Source organism: Aplidium turbinatum, chromosome 6, assembly GCF_918807975.1.
Source record: "Aplidium turbinatum chromosome 6, kaAplTurb1.1, whole genome shotgun sequence".
In the NCBI taxonomy this organism is placed as follows: Eukaryota; Metazoa; Chordata; class Ascidiacea; order Aplousobranchia; family Polyclinidae; genus Aplidium; species Aplidium turbinatum.
In genome coordinates this window covers 20,380,334-20,403,259 of record NC_137477.1, presented here as the reverse complement: position 1 = coordinate 20,403,259, position 22,926 = coordinate 20,380,334, and the positions used below count along the sequence as shown (strand labels likewise).

The window sequence follows — 22,926 nt, the reverse complement described above, 5'->3', positions numbered from 1 at the left end:
GTAACTCATGACAAAGACAGGACTCGACCAAACATATAGGGTAAAACTACTTTACCTTTGCTTTACTGTTCACACACTTTAATCTACATGTTTTGGTCAATTCCTCTTTGTCGTGAGTTACCAAGGGGGGGGGGGGGGACTTGTATACCAGCTCCGAACCATCCTATTATGAAACAAATGAGAGATCATATTATGATATACTTGTATGATAATGTTCATATAAGCATTAATAAACTGGCAACACAATGTCTAAAAAGCAAAGAAACTTGTCAACATCTTCTCAGCCTCGTTGGGAGCCAGCTTTGATGAATTGTCCATTGGATGATGTAAGTAGCCTAGATGCTATAAGTAATTGAGTAACCTGTGTTTAAAAACCAATATATGTACAGAATATTTCAAATGTGTTCCATAAAATGCTTCCGAAAAATAAAGGTTTGATTGCAATTAATTTTCAACATTGTCACATTCAACTGAATCAACACTCAGTTTAAAAATGCTTGCTTTTATATAGGTTATTTGGATTTAAAATTTTGCGATTACTGGTAGCCTGTGTCCAAGCTTACAGAATTTACTTTTAAATTTTTGTCATTTTTCTAATTGTGTTGTTATTGTACTGTCATACGTAGGAAAGTTGGAAAGCTAACATCCAGTTTGTCGTTGAAAATGATGTTCTCGATGATTATCATATCAAAGCTCTGTCTACTGTGGTTAACATACCACAACGACGTTTATTCAGCAGTTTACATAAAAGTGACCTCATGGAAATGGTAAGGTTATAAAGGTTATAAATAACATATTGAAAGCCAGGATGGCATTAAACATGTTTTGTTCCATATGTTAACCAGTACGGTATTCAACCTCAAACTAGTTTAGTTGTTGGTGTCTATATTAGGCATGTAAAGAATTAGCTTACTGGGACTTTGTATTGTATTAGCAGCATTCCTTGCATCATAACTGTTGAAAACTGATCTTATTGTCATTTGCTATTGCATTTTCTTTGCTATAGGCTACTCAAATAGGGATGTACCGGAAATTTATTCCAGCCAGAACAACTAAAATTCTGGCCAAGATAGCAATAAACTGTGACTCCAATAGTTTTTTTAATTGTTGTATGTGTTTATGCTTTGTATGTCGGCCTATTTTGCATAGTGAGTGAGTATTGAGTATTTTCAAACTTGTTTCCATTGCACTGCTTGAATTTTTAGGTAGGCTACCATAATTAAATAGGCAAATTTATGTATAATACAGTATTTGTAAATCATAACATGCAATACAGATGATATAAATGATGAAACAAAATACTAAACAACAGAACAATCATTGGTAATATTGAAACAGTACACATTGGTTAAGTTGGCATCTTTATCCTCGAACTGACAAAACCTTGATAGGTTATTCCTGGTAGTGTTGCACTGTCGCATACTCATAGAGGCTTTTGACGTAGGGCCAGTTACCGAGATTGACAGAGTGAAGTTTCCGAATGTTGAGGTGTTGTTGCAGAGAATTATTTCAATCATTTGGTGCTGCTGAATGGAGAGCAGGCTTTACAATGCGTTGCTCAAGCGCACACTCCGAGAGTCAAACTAATGTCACTTGATCTTGAAGCTTCTTTGTTCAAGAAATCGCATGCTAACCAACTGAGCTATCGATATTATGGATAATATCAGTCTAAACATTACTTTGTACTGGTTCAGAGGTAATTGTTTTACTTAAATTTCAGATTGTGGCCAAAAATGTTAGTTTTTCCGTAGCGTACTGGGCAGTGGGTATTAGGGTGCGGCTGATGCCCCGACCTGAAGCAAAACACCCTAACTTTTTTTTATAGGTGACACTTGGTACAAAAACAATATTCATGAAGTTTAAGACCGATCTATAAATGTTTAGGGGGTCCAGATTTGAATTGAAAATTGAGAAATTTGGTACTTAATTACCATAATCGGGTAGTTTTACAGTGCTACATAGTTCTTCATTTATCATGGTAAATTCTGTATTTAAGGTCATCTAGGCTCCACAGTCGCAATGTTTCACACAGTAGGCTATTATAATGTTCCATACTATTTTTTAACAAGTATGGTTTTGCAAGCTGACAGCCAAACACTATTTTGAGACGTAATGTGACAACCTATTGCAAAATATGCTTGATGTAATTGCTGGAGAATGCAAGTATTAAGCAGTAGAACAACATGTAGTCTGTGTATTAGCCTAACCAGTACAATACACAACTTTTATTAAATGTGAGTGACTGAAATCTTCCTGGTCACTACTTGTAAGCTTTACCTTTAGAATCTCTGAAAGTGAAAACATGCCTATGTGACTGTTTAGCTCTGTCAAATACCTCCAGTTTCAGTCTAGTAAGTGCAGATAATTTCTAAGGCATTGTTCCCAGTTTCAGAATAAGGTTAAATGTAAGGAGTCGTTACAGAGCACTTCTCCAATATCAAGACAAGGCTCCTAACCATGTTAATTGTGACAACTTAGGTATGGTGAATTACCTTAAACATTTAGTATGCTATGTGGTGAAACATTCATAGAATCGTATTTATCAATTGCAGATCAGAATCAATACGTGTAGTTTGTATTCAGTTGGTAGGCTATTTAAAAGAAAAAAAGTTTGCTAGGCTATGTCTTCTCATGCACAACATGACCCTTGGTATGTTCTACTTGCTACGGTTACCACAAAAGCAGATCAAGGTATCAAACGTAGCAAGTTACCAACCTAAAAGCAAGTGATTTTCAAATTAATTCAAACAATTTTATCAGGAAGGCAGGTAATTACAGTACAGTTGAGCAAGTTTTTACGTTTTGCTTGTGAGCTAACATTTCTACAGTTGCAAAGCAAAAAATGTCAGAAAATATAATTTCTTTTTACAAGCAAGAGTTTCAAATGAAGATTAAGAGAGACAAAGGCAAACCACTAAAGAATATACAGGAATTTCAGAAAAAGCTTAGCAAAACCTTTCCTTTCTGGCCACGCAATGTAATGAAAAAAATAGCAATGAAGAAGACATTCTATTCCTTATCAGTATACAAGGCAACCGGGAAGCAAGTATGGCTGGAAAAGATAAAGTGTTAGAAGCAAAAGTTAAAAAGATCAGTACCAGGCGACAACAGCAAGATAGACGAGTAGCAAAGGAGGAGACCTGAGTTAACGGCATAAATAATGCTATTGATTTAGAAGCTGAGGGTGACGTGGACAATGAGCCATGCACATCTTCAATGATTTGTGAGATAGAGGAAAAACGCTCTCATGAAAGATCAAAAACAGGAACAGCCATGTTCATTCCTCATGACATAATGAAATCTCCAGGATTAGTCTCTGCAGCAATCAGAAACAGCATTACACCAACTGCCTTATCTCTTACTCTCCATCATATAGTTCAAGCCTGTTCTGGAGATGCTTTGAAGCTAAATCTCCATCCATCTCATTCACACAGATACAAAGTTGAAACAGCGCAACATATTTCAGAAAAAATTCTCTCCGCGTGGTCACCACCTGCTGTTTGCTGTTGGTGCTTTACATTGGGATGGAAAACTTCTGGAGACTTTAACAAGCAAGTAAAAAGCAAGATGAAAGGCTCCGAGTTTTGATATCTGGCATCGGTGGCATTAAATTGTTGGGTGTTCCAATAATTCCAACCCATTCAACAGAAACAATTGGAGCACTTGTGTCCAAAGTTACTATGCAGTTGCTTGAAGATTGGCATTGCAAAGATTTTGTTACGTCTCTTGTTTTTGACACAACAAGCTGTAATACAAGGCATTACAACTGTTGCTTGTATACAACTTCAAGAAGATATAGGTCGCCCCTTACTTTAGGCTGCGTGTAGGCACCATGTGGGTGAAGTAATTCTTTTTAAGGTGAAAACCTGTAGTGAAATGATATGCAATTAAGAATCATAGAGTACTGAAACACAAATGTTAGAATGTCACTTCGTAATATCTATATTTTAACTCAAAAGCAACAAAGGAGTGCTTATATTAAATTTAGTATGATTAAAGCCTACACAGCGCTGTGGTAAATGGCATTAAAAGTATAAAACACTGATTTTGAAGTGTCAGTTACGGTATGTCCATACAAAGAATTTGCAATCTGAAGACACCGTTTTTGAAATTTTTTGCAAAGTATGCTTCACAGATTTTGTCTAAACTTAGAAAGGTTGCCATAATTCTGCAAAAATTTCAGAAATTCCATTGCTCGAAGTATGCAAAATTACCCCTAAATTGACACACTGGTTCTAAGTGAAACCTAAGCTGCTGTTCACAGCATAAAAACTATAATTTGCAATAATTTACAAAAATTAGCTGGTATCACATGAACAATGAACATATAAAAACCACTCAAATTTTTTTTTAAACATAAATCACTCAATTTAATGTCAAAATTGAAATTTGGGAAAATCGATAATCCTATAAAAGTTTGATTGCAATCTGGACCCCCTAGACCTTATTCAAGTTTCCTGAAACTTCATATTTAAGCTTTGTAGACCAAGCCTCACTTCCAAAAAAAAGTTAGGGTTGCTACAATCAAGTTTTAAATTTTACGGGGCATCAGCCGCACCCTAGTGGGTATTGGGCAATAACCTTGAACGTTTTTCTTCAAAAACACTTGCTGTTTCTGAAAAGAACCTAGTTCAAAATGCATTGAAGATGCGGGAGTTGTTAACAAGTTTTTAGCCAAAGTGCTAAAGTTGAGATGTTCAGTTGTTCACATTTATTAGATCCCCACCATTGCAGCACCTCTTTCTCTCTTGTTGATTGCTTCAGATTTTTATGTATTTGATTTTTTTTTCATTCAAATTTATTTTATATATAAAAATTCCTGTTCTGGCCGAAACTTTTTTTTACAATTTCAGTTCCGGCTGTAACTTAATATTGCAGTTTCCGTACATCCTTACCCAAATGCTGATGCATGCACTCAAAAGCAACTGTCTGAGTAGTTACACACTTGACATACTTGATAAAATACTGTTTTAGTAATATACAACACTGAACAATCAATCATAGACTTTTGGTATTTAGTTTTAATGCGTTGTATTTGTTTAAACCTTGTAAATCAACAAATGAAATTCTCGTTTTTTTAATGTTATGTTTTTTTGTCCATCACTTGCACTCTTTTCTACTTGCAGTTTTGACCCTACCTGAAAATATGTTAGCATTCTAAGCCCTAACATAATAGCCTAAAATAAAACCGGTGTATGTATAGCAAGCTTCCGTATTTGATGTTGAAAAAACTGATGTCATTTCAATATTTATTGTGAATACAATGAAAACATTTTTTTTAGCTTACCATAGTTTGAAATACAAGGGTCGCAATATCTTAGTCTTTATTTTTATTTGTCATAATTTTATTTTAGGTGTCCACGCTTGGACATCCAAAAAGCAAAAAACCAGCAAAATTACCATTATTTTCTGAAATAACTGAAACAGTTTATAGCTTCATGAGTGCAGAGCAAGAAATTCCTTTGCCTTTGTTGGCCAAGCTGATAAAATTCGGATTATTACACATAAAAGATGAGGCAATAAGAAGGAAAGAAAATGATTTAAAACCTAAAGATGAGAAAGGAAAGCACAAAAAAGGATCAGGTGAATTGTTAATATAACCTACAATGTGAAGAAAGGGGCGTTCTTCCCGGCTATCAGCACAAGGCTACAATAATAATAATTTATTTGCATCAGACAAAGCTGTCCATATCCAAAACAAAACAACAAAATAATACACAAACTGCAAATGCACAAATAATGAACAACAACAACGAAATAACATCAAAAAATAACAAAATAATACACAAACTGCAAATGCACAAAATCTCAATAAATAGGCTAGGCCTATCTACTGTTACAAGTTTACAGACAACGGTACGGTAGCGTTACAAGTTAGAAGAACTGAAAGTATTGAGAACGATAAAAACAATCAGATGACATGGCAGCCATCAAAACTAGATAATAGCATATATACATAGAATTATTATAATGAAGACGGTAATTTGATATACGATGGCAATCAGACCTCATCAGGGAGGCAACAATAGAGTTAGACGATACTTCGCATCTTCCAACAAAAGAAAAAAACATATTTACGAAGTAATGCATCAAATGTTATGATGTTACACAAGACTTGATGTTCACGTACGCTATAGTGTTTAGGCAAATTGTGTATACAAAAACTTTACTACAAAAGGCTCTAAATTGTGGATTGTTTCAGCGCAGAAATGTAAAGTGCAGTTTTCAGGCAAAGTAAGATATATAGTGTGCCGACATTGTAGTGACACATTGAAGTGCAGTCTTGAATGCTAACCATTAAAAAATAGTGATATTTTTAGTGGGACTAGGTTTTTATTTTGACCTAACAAAGCACAAAATTCATATCTGCTGTTTCAGAGACCAGAGAACAGACATGTGTTATTATGTTTATGCCCTTTTTCAATAAAATTTAGTTTGCATGTGGTTTCAGCACAAATAGTTGAAAATGTGAAGTGTAGAGATTTCATGTTGAAGAGTTCTCTCTGTAGTTATCTTATTGGACATTTCATTGATGGTGTGGTGCCGCACAGAGATGCTGACGACAGGTCGCCCACTACAGGTCGCCCAGTTACAGCTTGTCAACTGTTAGTTGCAAAGTGCCACAATAAAGCAGCACTGGTTGGATAGTTGGACACTCTTTACGAAGACACGAAAACAGTAGCACCGCAACCTGACTTTTTAAAATAGCACAATAGATGTAAAACCACGCACCCTACCTTTTATATACTGCATGATACTGTAAAACAAACAACAAAGGACAAGTTTTGACATTTTGACACCACAAGAACGGTTTTGAAAAGGTTGTTGATATGATTTTTCCTTTTTGCAGCAAAGAAGAGAGGAAGAAGTCACTCACCAGGGAAGAAAGGAAAGAAGACACCAGATTCACACACACCAAAGAAAGACTGGAGTACATTGAAAAAGCGCGGAGCGGATGATGGAAAAAATAAATATATTGGTTTGTTGGAATTTATGGCTATCATGTCTTTTATAACTATTTGTAAGCTATGAGTAGTAGAACTAGAAAAAGTAATGGTTAATAGGATTAACATATAGTGTCAGTAATAAGGAACGTTCAAATATTATGTAACGCTTTTTTTCCGAATTTTTGACCCCCATCCCCCCCCCATGTAACGCCAACGTAACGTTTTTTTCAATCCCCCCCTCCCCCATGTAATTCTTTTTCACTACGAATTCAGCACAAAAAACTACCATTCCGTACTCGAAAGCGTTACGTAACGTTTTGCTTGAACCCCCTCCCCCCGATGTGACGCTAACGTAACGCTTTGCATAACCCCCCCTCCCCCTCAAAGGAGTTACGTAATATTTGAACGTTCCCATATCGTCAAAAAAAACAACCGTCACCAGTGGCTCTAACAACGCGATTAAAAGATTTTGTCAATTTAGGGTTTCTTGTAGGCCAGATTTCCCCATACTTTTTCGACCATTGGGCCATTATGTGTGAATATTTTTTGCGGATGCCGATCCAAAGCGTCATTTTTTCCTGCTAACTAGCGTTGAAGATTAGCTTAGCCCTCAGTAAGAGCTGCGTTTCATTTCAGATGATGAACCAGATGACAGTCCACAGCATTACATACTGATATGCGGGTTCAAGAAGGCCCAGTTGCTCGTGCTGCTGGAAGAGATGGGGATTCACATCAATGGAGTCATCAAGATCGCCTCGGAAAGTTATGATTTTCTAGCCAAGATATTTGATGCGAAAGTAGGGTCGGAAGACCATGATGGTTAGTGCTAAATTATCACTTTGCGTGTCAACACAACAGCTCACTCGCTCTCATTAATCGGAGATCGTATTGATAGAACGTCATTGCTGAATGTGCAGTTTTATATACATTCATCTGTGGCTTACCAGCCAAATAATTCGGAATGGCCCGATTCGGTGAGTCCGATTCGGTGAGTCCGATCCCTTAACGGGGGATTTTTTCAATTTTTTTTTTTTTAATTATCGGGTACCGTGGCCTAATTATCATTGCCGTTTTAGGGTTAGGGGTTAGGAGTTAGGGTTAGAGGTTAGGAACTCACCGAATCAGACTCACCGAATCGGACTCACCGAATCGGACTCACCGAATAGTAGCAGACCCCTTAATAATGGCTTTACACTCATACCAAGTGGTATAAAAAAGATGAAGCCTAATATGCTAGAAAGTGAATTCATAATTCAGCAAATATTTTAACCATGTTTTTTTTTTCCGTTCCAATCATTTTCTTCATTGAAAGCTGTTTTGATTCTCAGTGTTAAATTACAATTAATCTTTTATTTCGTCAATTAATAATAACTGAGATTTTTCTCACTTTTTATTTTGATTTTTATCAACATTGTTTGTAAATTAAGCATGATATGTAGCGAAGCATATGACCGGTGATTGAAGAGTTTGCTTAAATTGAAAGCGAGGCAAACATGATAACCTTCGCATACACCTTCCAACATGTCATCAAATGTTCATGACGCCGCCGTTTGCTTTGTGTGACGTCGAACCGACGTCATTTGAACGTTAACCACTCGACCAAGCGTGATTCATGTCGGAGAAATGCAGAAGGTTTAAAATTGAAAATTCACCATTTTTCAAATTCACCAAACACTTTTTCTATATAGAGGAAGCTTTGTCGCAAATTCATTGTCAACGTGAACTCGAGGTGAAAAAGCTGGCTTTGTTCTGGAAGCTTTTGCCCGCCGTGCTTGCTAATGCTCCCCCTAACTCAAAGCTGCAAGATGTGATTATCAACGAGTACACTGTCAAGGAACTGATATACCCCGCAAACTGGGAGGATCACGATAACCTGGTAACTTTTGTTAGTGTGTATACTTTCAAACTACAAGTCTCTATGCCGATTTTACGTGAAATCAAATCGCAGAATTTTTATTTTTGCATCACTTCTAATGGGCCCTTAGCCCCTTACTGATGTTTAAGATGCTCTTTTTATCTTTAGTAATTAAAAGCTAATGCAATCCCTACAATTTTGAAATTCAATGAAAACTTTTGTTTCATTGCCTTACTTTTGTTAATAGTTGAATAAGTGTATTGTTAAATTTTTATTAGTTTTTTTTTTCTTAAACTTTTCAGAGAAAATTTCAAAAGTTTTGTATAAATTGGAAAACGTAATTCTTAGACCAATTGATTTTTGGAAGTTTTTTCCTGCATTATTTTACTACCATGCTTTATTTCCTCAGCAAAGTTACGGCGCTGCTATTTTTGACGATGTTTCGAGTAACATCTATGATACATTGGACTGGGAAAGACAGTATTTAAACTATCTGAAAAACGTCGAACTTTGGCATGTGCCTGAGCTTGGCAAACTCGATAATCCTTACATCGACAGCAAAATACCTACTGGGCAAGGTAAAAATGCCTTCGGTAAGATGTGATGTTTTCAAGTCGTTGCTGGTCCCGTATTTCGTATTGTTAATTGCTTGTGGATTGATTCACGGTTGATCGAAGGCGTGCTTTTGTTAGATTTGTTTTTATTTCAAGTCTGGAGAAACCATTACAAGTCTGTAAAAAGTATGAAAGGACACCATATGCTGAATAAACTCAGAGCACATTCAAACTTGATTACAGATTACAAAAAATGGCAGAAGTTACAACCTGTTGCACAAACTCAATACATAACAACAAACAAAAGGCAGCAACAGTGATCATTTTCCAGGAGCTTTGCGGATGTGTCTTCATAATTATGTATAAAATTGACTTGTATTTCTATTACAATTTTCTTCATTGCATTATTTAGGAAAGCGAGGAGAAAAAGCAAAAACGGCTTCAGAGGGTGCAAGTGCAGTGCTTTCCTTTGTACCTCCTGGTGTGCTGATGGTCGACACTCGGTACTACCAGGAGTTGATGAATTGTGTTCCTATGGAATCAGTTAGCGTTAACCTGATTGTGCATTGCATGCTGGAACAGGTAGACTTCCTTCTGGGTTTTTACCTTGGCCAATGGCCATGATACACTTTCCATAGAAATTTTTCTTATCTGTTGTAACTGTGTGCTACTCGATTTCCGACGTTTTGTCCCGAAGCGCTGATTACTTTGTTTGCCTTCAATGAATTCTCTCTTGCAGATAAACCACATAGACTTTGGCCTATGTAGGCATCCTAAGTTGTAGTTTCAGACTGGTTTTCCTTTTAGCTGTGCACAGGGGCGGATCCAGGTATTAATGTTAGGGGGGGGGGGGGGCGATGTCATAGACATTCAGGCAAGTGATCAGCCCGGCACAAACAACGACGGGGGTCTCTCCTAGAAAAAGGCAAATCCATTTCAGTCTTTCCTCGCCGATGTTGTTCCACAGCCAGGTTTTCAACGACCGACGAGATGAAAAGCTTCTTTCGGTATGATACTACGCTGACTGGCAAGGTTAATTGTAATTTTAGAAGAGAGTGTAGGCTACGATTGTGTACACATTTTCATCACACTGTTGCACACTGTTGTAAAGCTTTTTCCGCAGTCATCGGTAAGACTGCAACAGTCGCCGGAACAGTTATATCTGCCCACTTCTCCTTCCATAGTTGGATCTCTGAACATGGAGCAGATTCCACACCATATATATGACGTAACAAGCCGTTGTAGGCGTTGCAAATGACTTCTGTCAAAGTTATCGGGTCGATACTTGAGCAATTTCGTGGTAGCAATGATGTTAGGTGACAAGATGCTAAAGTGTCAGCTGCAAAACTTGTTTCCAAGTCAAGTACAGTATGAAGGAATCCAACATTGGAATCGACCTTTAGTACCACGAATATAGATCGACCTTTTGTAGTATTGCTCTGGTGATGAAAAAGATGGAACATTTGTCCTGTGAACTTGTCGTTGATTAATTCGAGGTAAGGTAACGGTAATGTTAAAATTTAACAAAACTTGGGATTCTTTTTGGAATAAACTACAGAATTCATCATCACAACTTTCACGCCGGGCTTTGAGAATGCTTTATCTCTGACAAGTGTTGTAGCTGCAGATAAATCCAGACCCTTTTTCTGAAACAACCTGCTAAGTGGTAGACACAACATACGGTAAACACAGATAGTTGACAAAAGAGTGTGATGATGAACTCCACATTTCGTATAGATGAAATCATTCTTTTAGCTTGAGAACCACTTTTCGTTTCAGTTCGAAATGTATTCAAGGGCTTCAATTATCTTCTGCAACTGGTCGATGATTCTGTTCTTTCAACCCACCTGGTTCGCACATGCTCCGCGATTGAGCTTGAACTACATTTAAAAGAACATGATTTCGCTTTGGAGAAGCGTTAAAGAAGGACACGACTTCTCTAATTGTTTCAATTGTATTACGGACACTGAAGCATGACGTCTTGGACATAGACAAATTAAGTGCATGGTTAAGCAGAGGCACCTGGATGCATTGCTCTGTCAACCAACTTATCAAGGCTAAGGGATTTATCGCTATGCTCTACAGTGCCGGCAAAAAGTTTAGAAACTTTTTAAATTTTAGTAGTTTCGTTCGGAAATTAGACTCTGTGACGAAATAATAGTCTTATAGGCTACTATATGTTATTATTATAGTCTACCTCAGCCTAACCTAATCTTTGAACATGGCGAAAGACTTATTCAGCATTGCTTTCGATATGTTGTTTTCCAAATCATATACATAAAAATGAAAAATAAAGCTTCTTTCTTCGGTTTTAGGAGGGGCAATCGCCCCCCCCCCCCTGAATCCGCCCCTGGCTGTGCAGTTGCTTTCGTAAGGCGTTGTTAACCTTGTGTTTTAGGTTGTGCAATAACTCTAAGTTAATTAAAGGCAACAGTGGTCGGAATGTGTGGTACAAAGTGGCTCGATCAAAATCCAAAGCAGTGAAAAAGCGTTCCTCATCATAATGCATCAACATCAGTGCATCAACATCATGCATCAACATCATTCGTCAACAGCATTCATCGACATCAATGCATCAACATCATTCATCAACATCATTCATCAACATCATTCATCAACATCATTTATCGACATCATTCATCAACATCAATGCATCAACATCATTCATCAACATCATTTATCAACATCATTCATCAACATCATTCATCGACATCAATGCATCAACATCATTCATCAACATTAATGCATCAACATGATGCATCAACATCAATGCATCAACACCATGCATCAACATCAATGCATCAACATGATGCATCAATATCAATGTATCAACATCAATGCATCAACATAATGCATTAACATCAATGCATCAACATGATGTATCAACATCAATGCATCAACATGATGCATCAACATCAATGCATCAACATCAGTGCATCAATACTATACACCAACATCATGCATCAACATAATGCATTAACATCAATATCAATGCATCAACATCAATGCATCAATATCATATATCAGCATTATCATCTCAACCACATTCCAACAGAGAGTGACATATTTTCTTGTGTGCGTGGCATTGAGGATAAAACACCACATCATATCATCAACAATTGTAGCCTATCATTAACGTGTCTCATCATAATTTGATCATAATAAATAATCATAAATAATAATTAATAATCATAACATCATGATTTGGTGTTAGAAGTCTTGTCTCAGATTTCATAGAATTTAGACATACGAAGGCGAACGTGTCTTTGTTTTTATCTAAAACCCTTCAAAGATGAGAAGCAGTAATGAACAATCTGGCTAATTTGCTTATAGCTTCTCAAGCTCAAAAAGAGACATGATGAAATATAGACGCTTACCTGTTTACAGAAATCTCTGTCTAGCTGTTGTTTTTTTTTCGGTCATTTATCGGTCATTGACCGATTTTTTAGCAAAATGTCCGAAAAAAAATATAGTCAATTCGGTCAAAATGTCCGAAAAAATATATAGTCAATTGACTGAATATGACCAAAAATGACTAAAAATGACCGAAATAAATAAAAAATGGCCGAATTTTTTCAAGTCATTTCGGACAAATGACCGAAAACTCTCAGCGAAAAAAAAAAAAACAGGTACCTGAACATTGAACAAGTAGTAATTATCTTTGATTCGTGGTTCGAATTCTTTTTTGCTGTAGATTTGTAACTTTGTAAAATCTTCTATTTAGATTGACGCCACTGAGAAAGACAAGATTCTTCCTAGCGAAAGAGAGCAGACCTTGGAACGCACAGACGGGATCCACATTGCTCTAGCCGAGTGTATTGCTGATTGTCTACAAGGTCTTTACTTGACAGAGAAGGAAGAAGAAGTACGAACAAGCTGACGTGTGATGCGTGTATTTTGCACGTTTAAATAGTAAATTTCTTGGAACCTACAGTTCAGTTAACTGGACGATAATATGTGCAGTATTAAGGGGATTTATTGTGAAAAAATCCTACTGCATTTCACTCCAATTTCTAAACGTCCTAAAAATTGAGTAGGTCCTCCGTCTGCCTAGGAAAAAATCATCATTAATCATTTAATGGGTGCAATTTGTGAATGGCGCAACTTCTACGACGAGTGACCTGGCTTGTGACGGTAATTTGAAACCACTTTTTTCAGATTCTTTCGGATGACTTTTCCCAGCTGAAACAAAAAAGAGAGGGGATGAAGATGAAAAACACTCACTCATCTGGACCTGTGCTCCTGCGGTACGGCGACGACATGACGGTCAGAACCAACCACTTGAAGGAAAGCGATTGTTTCTGCCCGAAAGATGCAGAGATGGCTTTACTGTACAGACTTCCTTCGGCAAGGTATAATTTTGGCACCGTCAAGTAGTAATATCAACGTTATCTAGTTTGGGAACCAAAGTATAACAAACTTGACATGCGCTGATGACACAGACATGATAACATAATCTGCAAACAATCTACAAGGCTTACTGAATTCTGTTGTCAATAAAAGTAAAGCGACACGTATAAAGTTGAATTCGATAAAAACACAGCGCATGACTATCAAAAAAAGAAAAACTTATTCAAAATGCAGCCTTACAATCAATGGATGTCATGGCGCAAGTGGTTAAACTTGTTTCAAAGCTGCTGGTTGGATGCCAAGAAAAGAATAAAAAAAACTTCTAGGAAGCAGTTGCACTCCTCATTACTATATTATCTAAGTTTCTCGCATATTGTTTGTTTGGGACATCATCTATGATAAAATACTTTCTGCTGAGTTTACCTGCACTGCAGCAACCAATGTTTCTTTGTTGAATATACATATACTGAATATATACACTAGGCCTACACTATAATAAGACAATATTATAACTATAATTGCAGCTTATTGAATATACCCAAACCTCCTACGAGTGTTACATTTGAAAGGGCCTCTCGTCTTCATGAGCTACACAGGTACGTCACCACACTAAAACCGACTGAGGACATGGAAGCAATCACGGAAAGCATTGTCAAGCAATCCTTGCAGCTATTTCAATTTGAAAGCATGACTTTATCAGCTGTCGATGATGGCTCCATACTGAAGAATTCATTGGAATTTTCTGGTGAGATAGAACGCTTATTTTTTACCCAAGACTGTTTGAAGAAACTTTTGTTTGATTGAGATAGTTGGAACAATGGGATGTTTATTCAAATAGTACCTTTTTGACATTCATCTAATCTTGTTTAAGTTAGAAGAAACGTTTATGCCACAAAATCTCTAAATACAAATAAATCCGCTACTCCACCACTTTATGTTCTTTTGATTTATACGAAGATGGCTGCACTGCAAACATACAGAATTGAAACGATGTGCTTCTTTCGTGCTTGAGTTGTTTTATTATAACTCCAGACTGTTGAGGTTTTTCTCGACTGTGAGAACATTTGATCTCCATCTCATACCATCAGTGTTGTTAGGTTTTGTCGTTTACGTTTGTTCCTGGTTTAGTGTCTTCAGCCTGTGATTTTTGCAGATAATTTATGGGACGATCCTTACACTTTGGCTGCTAAGAAAGCTTTGATAGACGGCTACTTAATGCTCATACAGTGCGAGGGTAAATTGTTAATTTTGTTGTTTGGCTTATGTTTTGTTACCACTAAGGTGCGACAGAGATGTAACCCGCTGCACTGCATGTGCAATTGTGCATATCGCGTTTACGGAAGGCATATTTGTAAATTGTAGGTCGCTGTAGCAGATAAGGTTTATTAACCAATCACAAAGAAAGGTTTAAATCAGCTGATTGCAGTTTCGCCGTCATCAACGTGGCCTTACGGTTGAAGGGTTAGGGAAGTGGTCATTTCGATAACATGGTTTCGATTCCCACTCATTACTCTATTTTCTTCTGTAATTACCAATCAAAGTTTAAAGCAAGAATCAACTCTCTGGTTGAGTGCAAGAAGGGTCAGAATGACTGCAGTCACTTGGTTCCTAGGAAAAATTGTCCTATGTTAAACCATATACCGGTCAAAACACCCCATCTGCTGCAGGCACCTACAGATTACAAATACTCTTACGGACTTTACGCATCTCACGCACAACCTGCTCGCCAATTCACTAAATTCTAGCAAACGCAACCTCGGAATCATAATGCGTACAAAAAATTATTTCGAGCAGTGTAACATTTTGTTATAGAATATTTTTCAGTAGCATACACGACAGTAGGCAGATAAGCACAAGGATTTTCTTACCGCTACTTAATTTTTTGCGTGTTCAATGTGCATGGTTTTTACAGAGAACGTCCCCGGTAAAGCGGTAGAGCAAGAGAACACAAAAAAACTAGCGAAGGCTGTTGACATTTATACTTCTCCAAAAAGACTTCTTGATGACTACGTGTTCACTGAAACGTTCAAGTATCCAATTTTGATACAAGTAACTTGCGTAGAAATTAGACATCATAACTTTGGTAGAGTATGGGCTATCCTACTACGATGCTTCAAGCGAATAATATCATTAACAGAACAAGGTTAAGGCAATTGCATTTTATTTAAAAGATAAAACCAATCTCGAATTTTTTCGACCAATGTATGAGCCTCATTTGAAATCCTTATATAATGCAGTGGCCTCGGGGACATCGAATAAAATGTTATTGTCACTTTTTTAGCGGCTGTAGTCTGCTGTGATATTTACGATAGGCCGATATTATTGCTCCGACTCGCTCAATTTATTACACAAGCGAAAATACAATCGGTATGACTTTTAAAATCCTTGATGTGACCCAACCTGAAATATAACCAAAATCTAGCACAGTAGCACTAGCCAGGACACTGTTGCGCCCGAGAGCTTTCTCTCTGACGTCACGCGCTTCGCTTTACTGGCGTCGAGTCGGATTCTGGAATATTCTTGCTTTGAACATATACCGCGGCTGCTGGCCGCCTCTCGGAATTCAATCTAGCAATCAATTTTTGTAAGATGCCTCACCACATTCCTGCTGTACGTCATCGACACGTAAATCTGCCGTTGTGTTGCGTTATATTGTCGTGTGTAGAGCTTGCAATGTTTGTGGTGGCGCCTTCCCAATCAAAACCAGAACTCTTCTTCAGAAAGTTTAACTATGATTCCTGAATCATAGCAATTCTATTCTTTGAAAGGACGGCTGTGTACTGTATTACTTTGAATTTGGTGCATTCTGAGAGCATTTTCAACAAAAATGTGGGTATGAATACTCCTGTAAAATGGTGCTGTCCGGTGGCAATGCAAAAGGATAAGATCATGTTTTCTTCGGTTTTTCGGCATTTTTTGGAAATAAAGCTAAGTCTCTATTTTTTTGTTGTTGCTAATTCCTGGCAGAGATGTTTGAATGTTTGGTATTGGCAAAACTCGCTCTTTTAATGCAGTTTCATTTAAAATTAGGGAAACTTTGTTTTAGAGACATAAAGAGACTGAAAGCATCATCCTCAATATCGTGACGTCACACGCGTGCCAAAGGGGGGGGGGTTGAAACCCCCCCCCTTGGCAAAACCAACAGGTTCTTCGCAAAGCTTCTATGTTTTTGTGAAAAATGAAAAAGAAACGCAACCCACGTGTCACTCAACCAGCAGGAGCTACAGTGGCCTGTTGTGGTATCTTGCGTGCCTCAAACTATTGTCGTTCTTGTATGATTTTCAAACTGCTGAAACAGAGAAATGCAATCGAATGGATACAATTTTATATTTGCTTCCATACAGATGATGGAGGAGGCGAGGCTAACGTTTCCATGCCTGGATACTTACCACAGCAAGCGAGATAACTCAAGACTGGTTATTTTCCATCATCCTATGTCGGACGAGCTGAAATGCCTAAAAGACTGGTCCACTTCTGTGCACTCTGACGTGGGCTTCAGGTGATCTTCAGAAGAAGACTAAGTTGCCCATTGATCTATATTATAATGTGTTCTCAGATAACATGCAACTGTATATTCGTTATTTTACATAATTTACGGATACCTTGTGCTATTCTGCATTATAACTTCGTTTTTACACTTTTCTTTATTATAGTTGTACAAAAGTGTTGAACCAGCTCGATATCTGGTAACTGTCTTTGCTGCTGTGTCTGGCGGGTCTGGGTTTGATTCTGAGCCCATCATACCAATAACTTAAAAATGTTTCGGCCATTTTTCGTTTCTTATGAAGGAAAGAACAGCTTAGATCAAATTGGTTAGTAGCTTTTAGATTCATAGTTTTACTTAAGTTTGAAATTCTAGTTAAAACATGCTTTCAGAAATTACTTGGAGCATGTAGCTAAGTCAATTAGCGAATGGACAAAGGTCGAAGAACAAAAGTATCAGGCCGAGCTGCTCGTAAAAGAATTAGAGAAGGTTAAGCTGGCCCAAGAGGCTTTGGCTTCAACGGAACACGCCCATGGCCGACATTCTGCAAAAAAGAAGTCTAAAACGAAGCACAGTAAATTTTATTCAATACTAACTTAATAGTACGTTGGATTCATTACCCGTAAACATTTTAAAAGCAACATATGCTGCAAGGTAATATAGATCTTGTGGAAGTTCAATCTTTTTACGCTGGAACAATGCCACGTAAATTCGGCACCAAAAGCACTTATTGATTTTTTATAGACTGTATTTCTTCATGTAGCCCGTATTACATTTAAAGAAAATGTTGCATTCCAAGCCACAAAGAACAGAAACAGTATGACATCATAGGTCGTCATAATTCGTCATAGGTCGTCGCCAGAGTCCCTCAAAGTCAGCTAGCAAAACAGCGCCGGTTGCTAATATCTTTAGCACCCCTTTCATAAGAGCCGGTTCAATAAAGGGCGATAATGAACTCAAGGTCAAGCAGAAGGAAGAAGAGGATCGAATAAAACGTGCCAAGGAGGCAAAACGATCGGCTATGAAGGTAAAAGGAGTTAAGTCGATTACAGCCAAACCTTCGGGCAAATTGGACACGAAATCGCCAAGTAAGTTTATACCTTCACTAGTAGACTGTTCAGTTTTAAACGTTATTTTTCTGTGATTGATATATGTGTATTGGTGGTTGCTTTCAGTTTGATCAATCCGTTGTTTGTCATCATTTTATTTTACATGGTTGTAAAGAGATTAGCGTTGAAAACTGATTGATTATTAAGATTTTTTCATATACCAGTAACTTTGCTTTTCTGACAACAGATATATCTGGATGTTGATATTTTGTCAACCACGTAAGTCGGTTAACCGACAAAAAGAAAATATGTGTTTGGATATCATTTACTTCAAACCTGATAAGTTTTTAAAAATGTAGGTTAAAGTTTCGGTTTCGTTAGGTACAACTGGTAAACTAGCAAAGGCGGGCGGCCGTCAATCAAAAAAGTTATTCAGTCAAGAGGAAGTAGGCGTACCAGAAAAGCCCGTGGAGCCAGAGCCACCGAAAATAACTCAACTTCCTTTTATTGGGTGGGTTTTGTGTCTAAAATTGCACGTAGCTTTGATAGTGCCTATTGTTTTGAAAACGGCTGTCGGCTGCATAGCCGAGTGGTGAGAGGCGTTGCTAAAGGACGTCGGTTCGACACCGCTCAAGAGCATGCGGCTGTGTCTTTAGAAGGACACTTAAAGGTGGGCACGGCATTGCCTACTCGTTACTTAACCACCGGGAATAAGCTTGGATACGACAAATTGAAAATTTTGAAATGTAATTTGTTGTGTCTGTGTTTCATGTTTGAGAAGATATGACATTGGGAACGACATTATTCACGTGACCGGAAAAACGTCATATCTTTATCCCTGCGATGGCGGGACTATCAAAGTAGAAACCACCGACTACAAACAAGGTTGGGCACTGACACAGTATGGAATGTTAGTCTTGGAATATGCTTGGAATGTTAGTCTCCAATATCCCGATCCGCTGATATGTGAAGACACTAGAATGTTGTGCACAGGGCTGTGGAATGGGTCATGGGAGGAATTTTGGCGTGTCCGGGATCGTTAAAACAAGGCCGACTTCGGCTCAGAAATTGAAAAAAAGCAAAAATTTAAAATAATCTGGCAACCTTCAAAAATCTGGCAACATTGAAGCCGGAGTCGGCCAGTTATAAACCGAGAAGTTGGAGCCGCACATTTTTGCCGGACTCCACAGTCTTGGTTGTGCACCTTAAAAACTTCATTGTTCCTTGCATTGTTGGCTGCATGGCCGAGTGGTGCGAACGTTTACGCGACGTTCGAGAGGATGTTGGTTCGACACCGCTTCAGAAATTTATTGTTTTGTTTTATCCTATTCCTGTTTTCTTTTCATTTCTGTGTTGGTCGTCAGTTGCCGGTGCCGATAGAGGAGAAGCCAAAAGCATAAACACACTTTTTGTGCTCGAATATTTTTTTTTAGGCCAAACGTCAGTGAAAACGACTCTTTACAAAGATGGCAACATCTTTGTGACGCACGTGCTTGACCCATCCAATCCTGAAGCAGATGCCGAAATACTTGACCTTTTGGTTGTTCCTCAGTTGCAAAAAAGATCCACCGACAACGTGGAAAAGGGAGACATAGAGGCGTCAGAGAAAAGTGGGTTTTATTGATGTAAATAATAATATGTGAGAGCAAGAGTACAAAATACTGCAGCGTTTCCTGACCAAAAAAGTGCACGCAAAGCATTATGTGTGTGTTCCGAAAAATGCTTATGTGCTTCTAAAATGTAATTAGTTTTTGCGCCCTGTGTTAGAATCTTAGTTTAGACCACCGCGAGCTGTTTTTTATAATGCATGCAAAGTTTACAATCAGTTGAATAACTATTTTTCTAACCTATTTTGTATTTAAAATATTGTGAGATGTTTAGGTTGACTAAGAAAGCGTTTATTCTCTGAAAGTTAACACCTGTTTTGTAACTTCATCCTGATAGTTTGTATGGAACATCCTTGAAAAACATTTAAACTGATCTGGGTCCGGTCAAAATGATTTCTAGTAAGCTGTTGCATGCATCAAGCTTCCCTGCAGTTCCTTTTCTTTCTAGCTTTCAAATGCATACTCCAGGTGTTTTTTGATCTTGCCATATTCCTGCTTGTACAGCCGAAGGTATTATTGGTGAGGTATTTAACCAAGTCGTTGGATCGTCCAATATGTTTCCATTATCAATCTGATGTGGCTATACCCTACTCAATGCTCATACTGCTCAGGCTACTGTTATCATCACAATGTCCCAGACAGCAAAATCTGTCATTTTTACATTGATTCAACGTCTGCAGACTGCAGACGTTGAATGAATGTAAAAATGACAGATTTTGCTGTCTGGGGTAGTCTCGATGCATACAAGCAAAAATCGGTGAAACAATGTAACATAACTTAAAAAATCATTCTTCTAAACAAGGCAAGCAAATGTATGTAGATTTGACAGGAACTTTCTTAATCACGCAGATGTAAGACGTCCCAGCAGCACTGAAGTACTGGGCCGGAATGGAAAATACGACCAAGATTACTACAGTATGTTCTCTTCTTGGTCGGCCACTCTGTGCGATGGAATGACGTTGTCTTTAAGCTGTCACGGACCTGACGGTATCTGTGCTTCAGCTGGTATGTTTGGTGTTTTGTCAAGTTTTAAAGCAGGTTGAGAAGTTTGAAGTCTTTAACTGCTGCTTGGTTTTTAAAACATGCTGCTGGACTTTACACGCCTACTTAATAGTTACGTCACCAAAACAAGAAACAAACGATAAGAAACTTTCTTTCAGGATGAGATCGTTAGAATTTACACTGTGAAGTAAACTTTCTTTCAATCTAACATAACGTAAACCACAATGCCATCATGATACTTTAAAAATTACATTAACCATCTTGTTGAAATCTATTTTCCATTCTTTGTATTGTTCTTCCAGTCAAGGCCAAAGAAGTGATAGCAAAGATGCTGAGTGATATTCCAGCCGCATCGAGTCCGATTGTTCTTCCCACCGGGACACAGACTCTCGTAAAGAAAGGAGGAAAAAAATCTCCAAAAAACAAAAGTCCTCGGTCTAAAAGTCCTCGAGCCAAAAGTCCAAAAGGAAGCAGAAGGGCAAAAGATACCGAGAAAGATCTCGAAGCCCAAAAGCAAGAACAGCTCAGACTCCAAGTAATTTCATTTGAATTTGTCTCAATGAGATAAAGTTAAACTAGTTGTCTAGAGATGGTCGTGGCACGGCCAGGCATTCGACTTTCAATTATCCAATTCTGATTTGAAACTTGACATAGTTTATCTATGATACTTCCAGTGAAGCCTAACTAAAAAGGTTAAAGATTTTTATTTAAACCTACCAGGAAGAACTCGAGCGAAAACTTCTCGAAACACGCGAAGCTGAAGAGCTTGAGAAACGTAAGCGAACAATTTCGAAGTTTCCGCGTCTCTTCACGTCATGTCCTGATGGCCTGTCTGTTAACTACGAAATTGACATGACATCAGCAGGTGTGTAACTGTGTATTGCTGAGGAAATACCCAGACAGCAAATCAGTCTGAAATCTGATATTTTTTTAACATTTTGAACTTTGATTTGTTGCAAACAAATTAATCTACCTGTTTTTTTGCTTTTTTTTTGTCAACAATTAATAATGCACATTTGCACCTTCAAAGAAAAGAGTAGGCTACATTTTTCAAGCTTCAATTTAGGCTGTGTGAAAAAGATTGTGATGCTGTAGTTGTCATGCTGATATACTGTAAGTTCTCTAAAATTAAGGCAATGCGAACTTATACCTGCATCGCTCACTGCGCTGATTTAATTTTGTTGCACTGAAAAAACTGCATGACTTCAGACACGTGTCTTTTAACCGATACTTGTCCTATGGTCTGCACGCCATGCCACCATTTAGGTTTAATCTCGGCGTTCGTTAAATGTTGTCTGTGCATGCCACAATGCAGCATACATATTGTAACGTCTTCGCGCAACCATGGAATATTGCTCTACAGTAGATGGACCAAGCTTGAGGCAGTATGCGCGACAGTTCTCCATCTAAGGTTGTCGCTTGATTTCTACTGATGTCCAATCGAAGCTTAGAGAAACCCCACAGCTGTTTTTCAACAAAATATATTTGGTTGTCTTGGATATAAATGAACACCAAGGTGCTTTTAAACGGGTCGAAAGCTTTTCGAGAAAAGTCTTCTATCTGTCATTCAAACAACCAACGTAAACGTTTACCGTACAGCATCAAAGCCTTTTAAATTTCTAAAAATGAGTACAATCAGCTTTGTTGTCAAAAGTGTCTGTAACGATCCGTTCTGGAGTCGAACCAGGTTACACCAGAAATAGTGGCGCCTAAAGGATCATTACTTTTACCAGTTGTTCACCACTTAGCTTTTGTGGAAAAAGAGATTTTCGGTTTTGTTTAGACTTTTTTGTTTGTTTGTCGTACTTTTTCCCCTAACCACTCTTTACGAACAGTGTGGTGCAAATACGTTTCATATTTTCCCTCAGAACACAACCTCGATACAGATGACATCGAGTTTAAACTTATGGTGCGCCAGTGCTACCGTTGTCAACCATTGGACAAGCAGGATGCGGACAGGCCGCGAGCAAAGCCAGCCATGGAGGAAGTATCCAGGTTGATACTGGCTGATGGAAGAGTTATCAAACTAATGCAAGACGGAAGTACAAAGGTATTCATAAACTTTATATTGTTTATAG

General features: G+C 37.9%; 1 protein-coding gene across 1 annotated transcript in view; it reads left to right on the top strand.

Annotated features, from left to right (window-relative positions):
• The first annotated feature begins 236 nt into the window (after positions 1-236).
• LOC145771589 (sperm-associated antigen 17-like) overlaps positions 237-22,926 on the top strand; it is a 48,952-nt gene continuing 26,262 nt past the window's right edge. Inside the window, exons 1-23 of the mRNA XM_082583295.1 lie at positions 237-326; positions 627-767; positions 5,355-5,583; positions 6,851-6,979; positions 7,584-7,766; positions 8,636-8,823; positions 9,212-9,380; positions 9,769-9,938; positions 13,081-13,221; positions 13,515-13,708; positions 14,231-14,451; positions 14,860-14,940; positions 15,619-15,755; positions 17,051-17,205; positions 17,583-17,764; positions 18,042-18,278; positions 18,621-18,750; positions 19,021-19,124; positions 19,673-19,849; positions 20,696-20,851; positions 21,151-21,383; positions 21,569-21,713; positions 22,717-22,898. Coding sequence (XP_082439421.1) covers positions 246-326; positions 627-767; positions 5,355-5,583; positions 6,851-6,979; positions 7,584-7,766; positions 8,636-8,823; positions 9,212-9,380; positions 9,769-9,938; positions 13,081-13,221; positions 13,515-13,708; positions 14,231-14,451; positions 14,860-14,940; positions 15,619-15,755; positions 17,051-17,205; positions 17,583-17,764; positions 18,042-18,278; positions 18,621-18,750; positions 19,021-19,124; positions 19,673-19,849; positions 20,696-20,851; positions 21,151-21,383; positions 21,569-21,713; positions 22,717-22,898 — 3,765 coding nt within the window. The 5' untranslated portion in view covers positions 237-245. The remainder of the gene's footprint in view (positions 327-626; positions 768-5,354; positions 5,584-6,850; positions 6,980-7,583; positions 7,767-8,635; positions 8,824-9,211; positions 9,381-9,768; positions 9,939-13,080; positions 13,222-13,514; positions 13,709-14,230; positions 14,452-14,859; positions 14,941-15,618; positions 15,756-17,050; positions 17,206-17,582; positions 17,765-18,041; positions 18,279-18,620; positions 18,751-19,020; positions 19,125-19,672; positions 19,850-20,695; positions 20,852-21,150; positions 21,384-21,568; positions 21,714-22,716; positions 22,899-22,926) is intronic.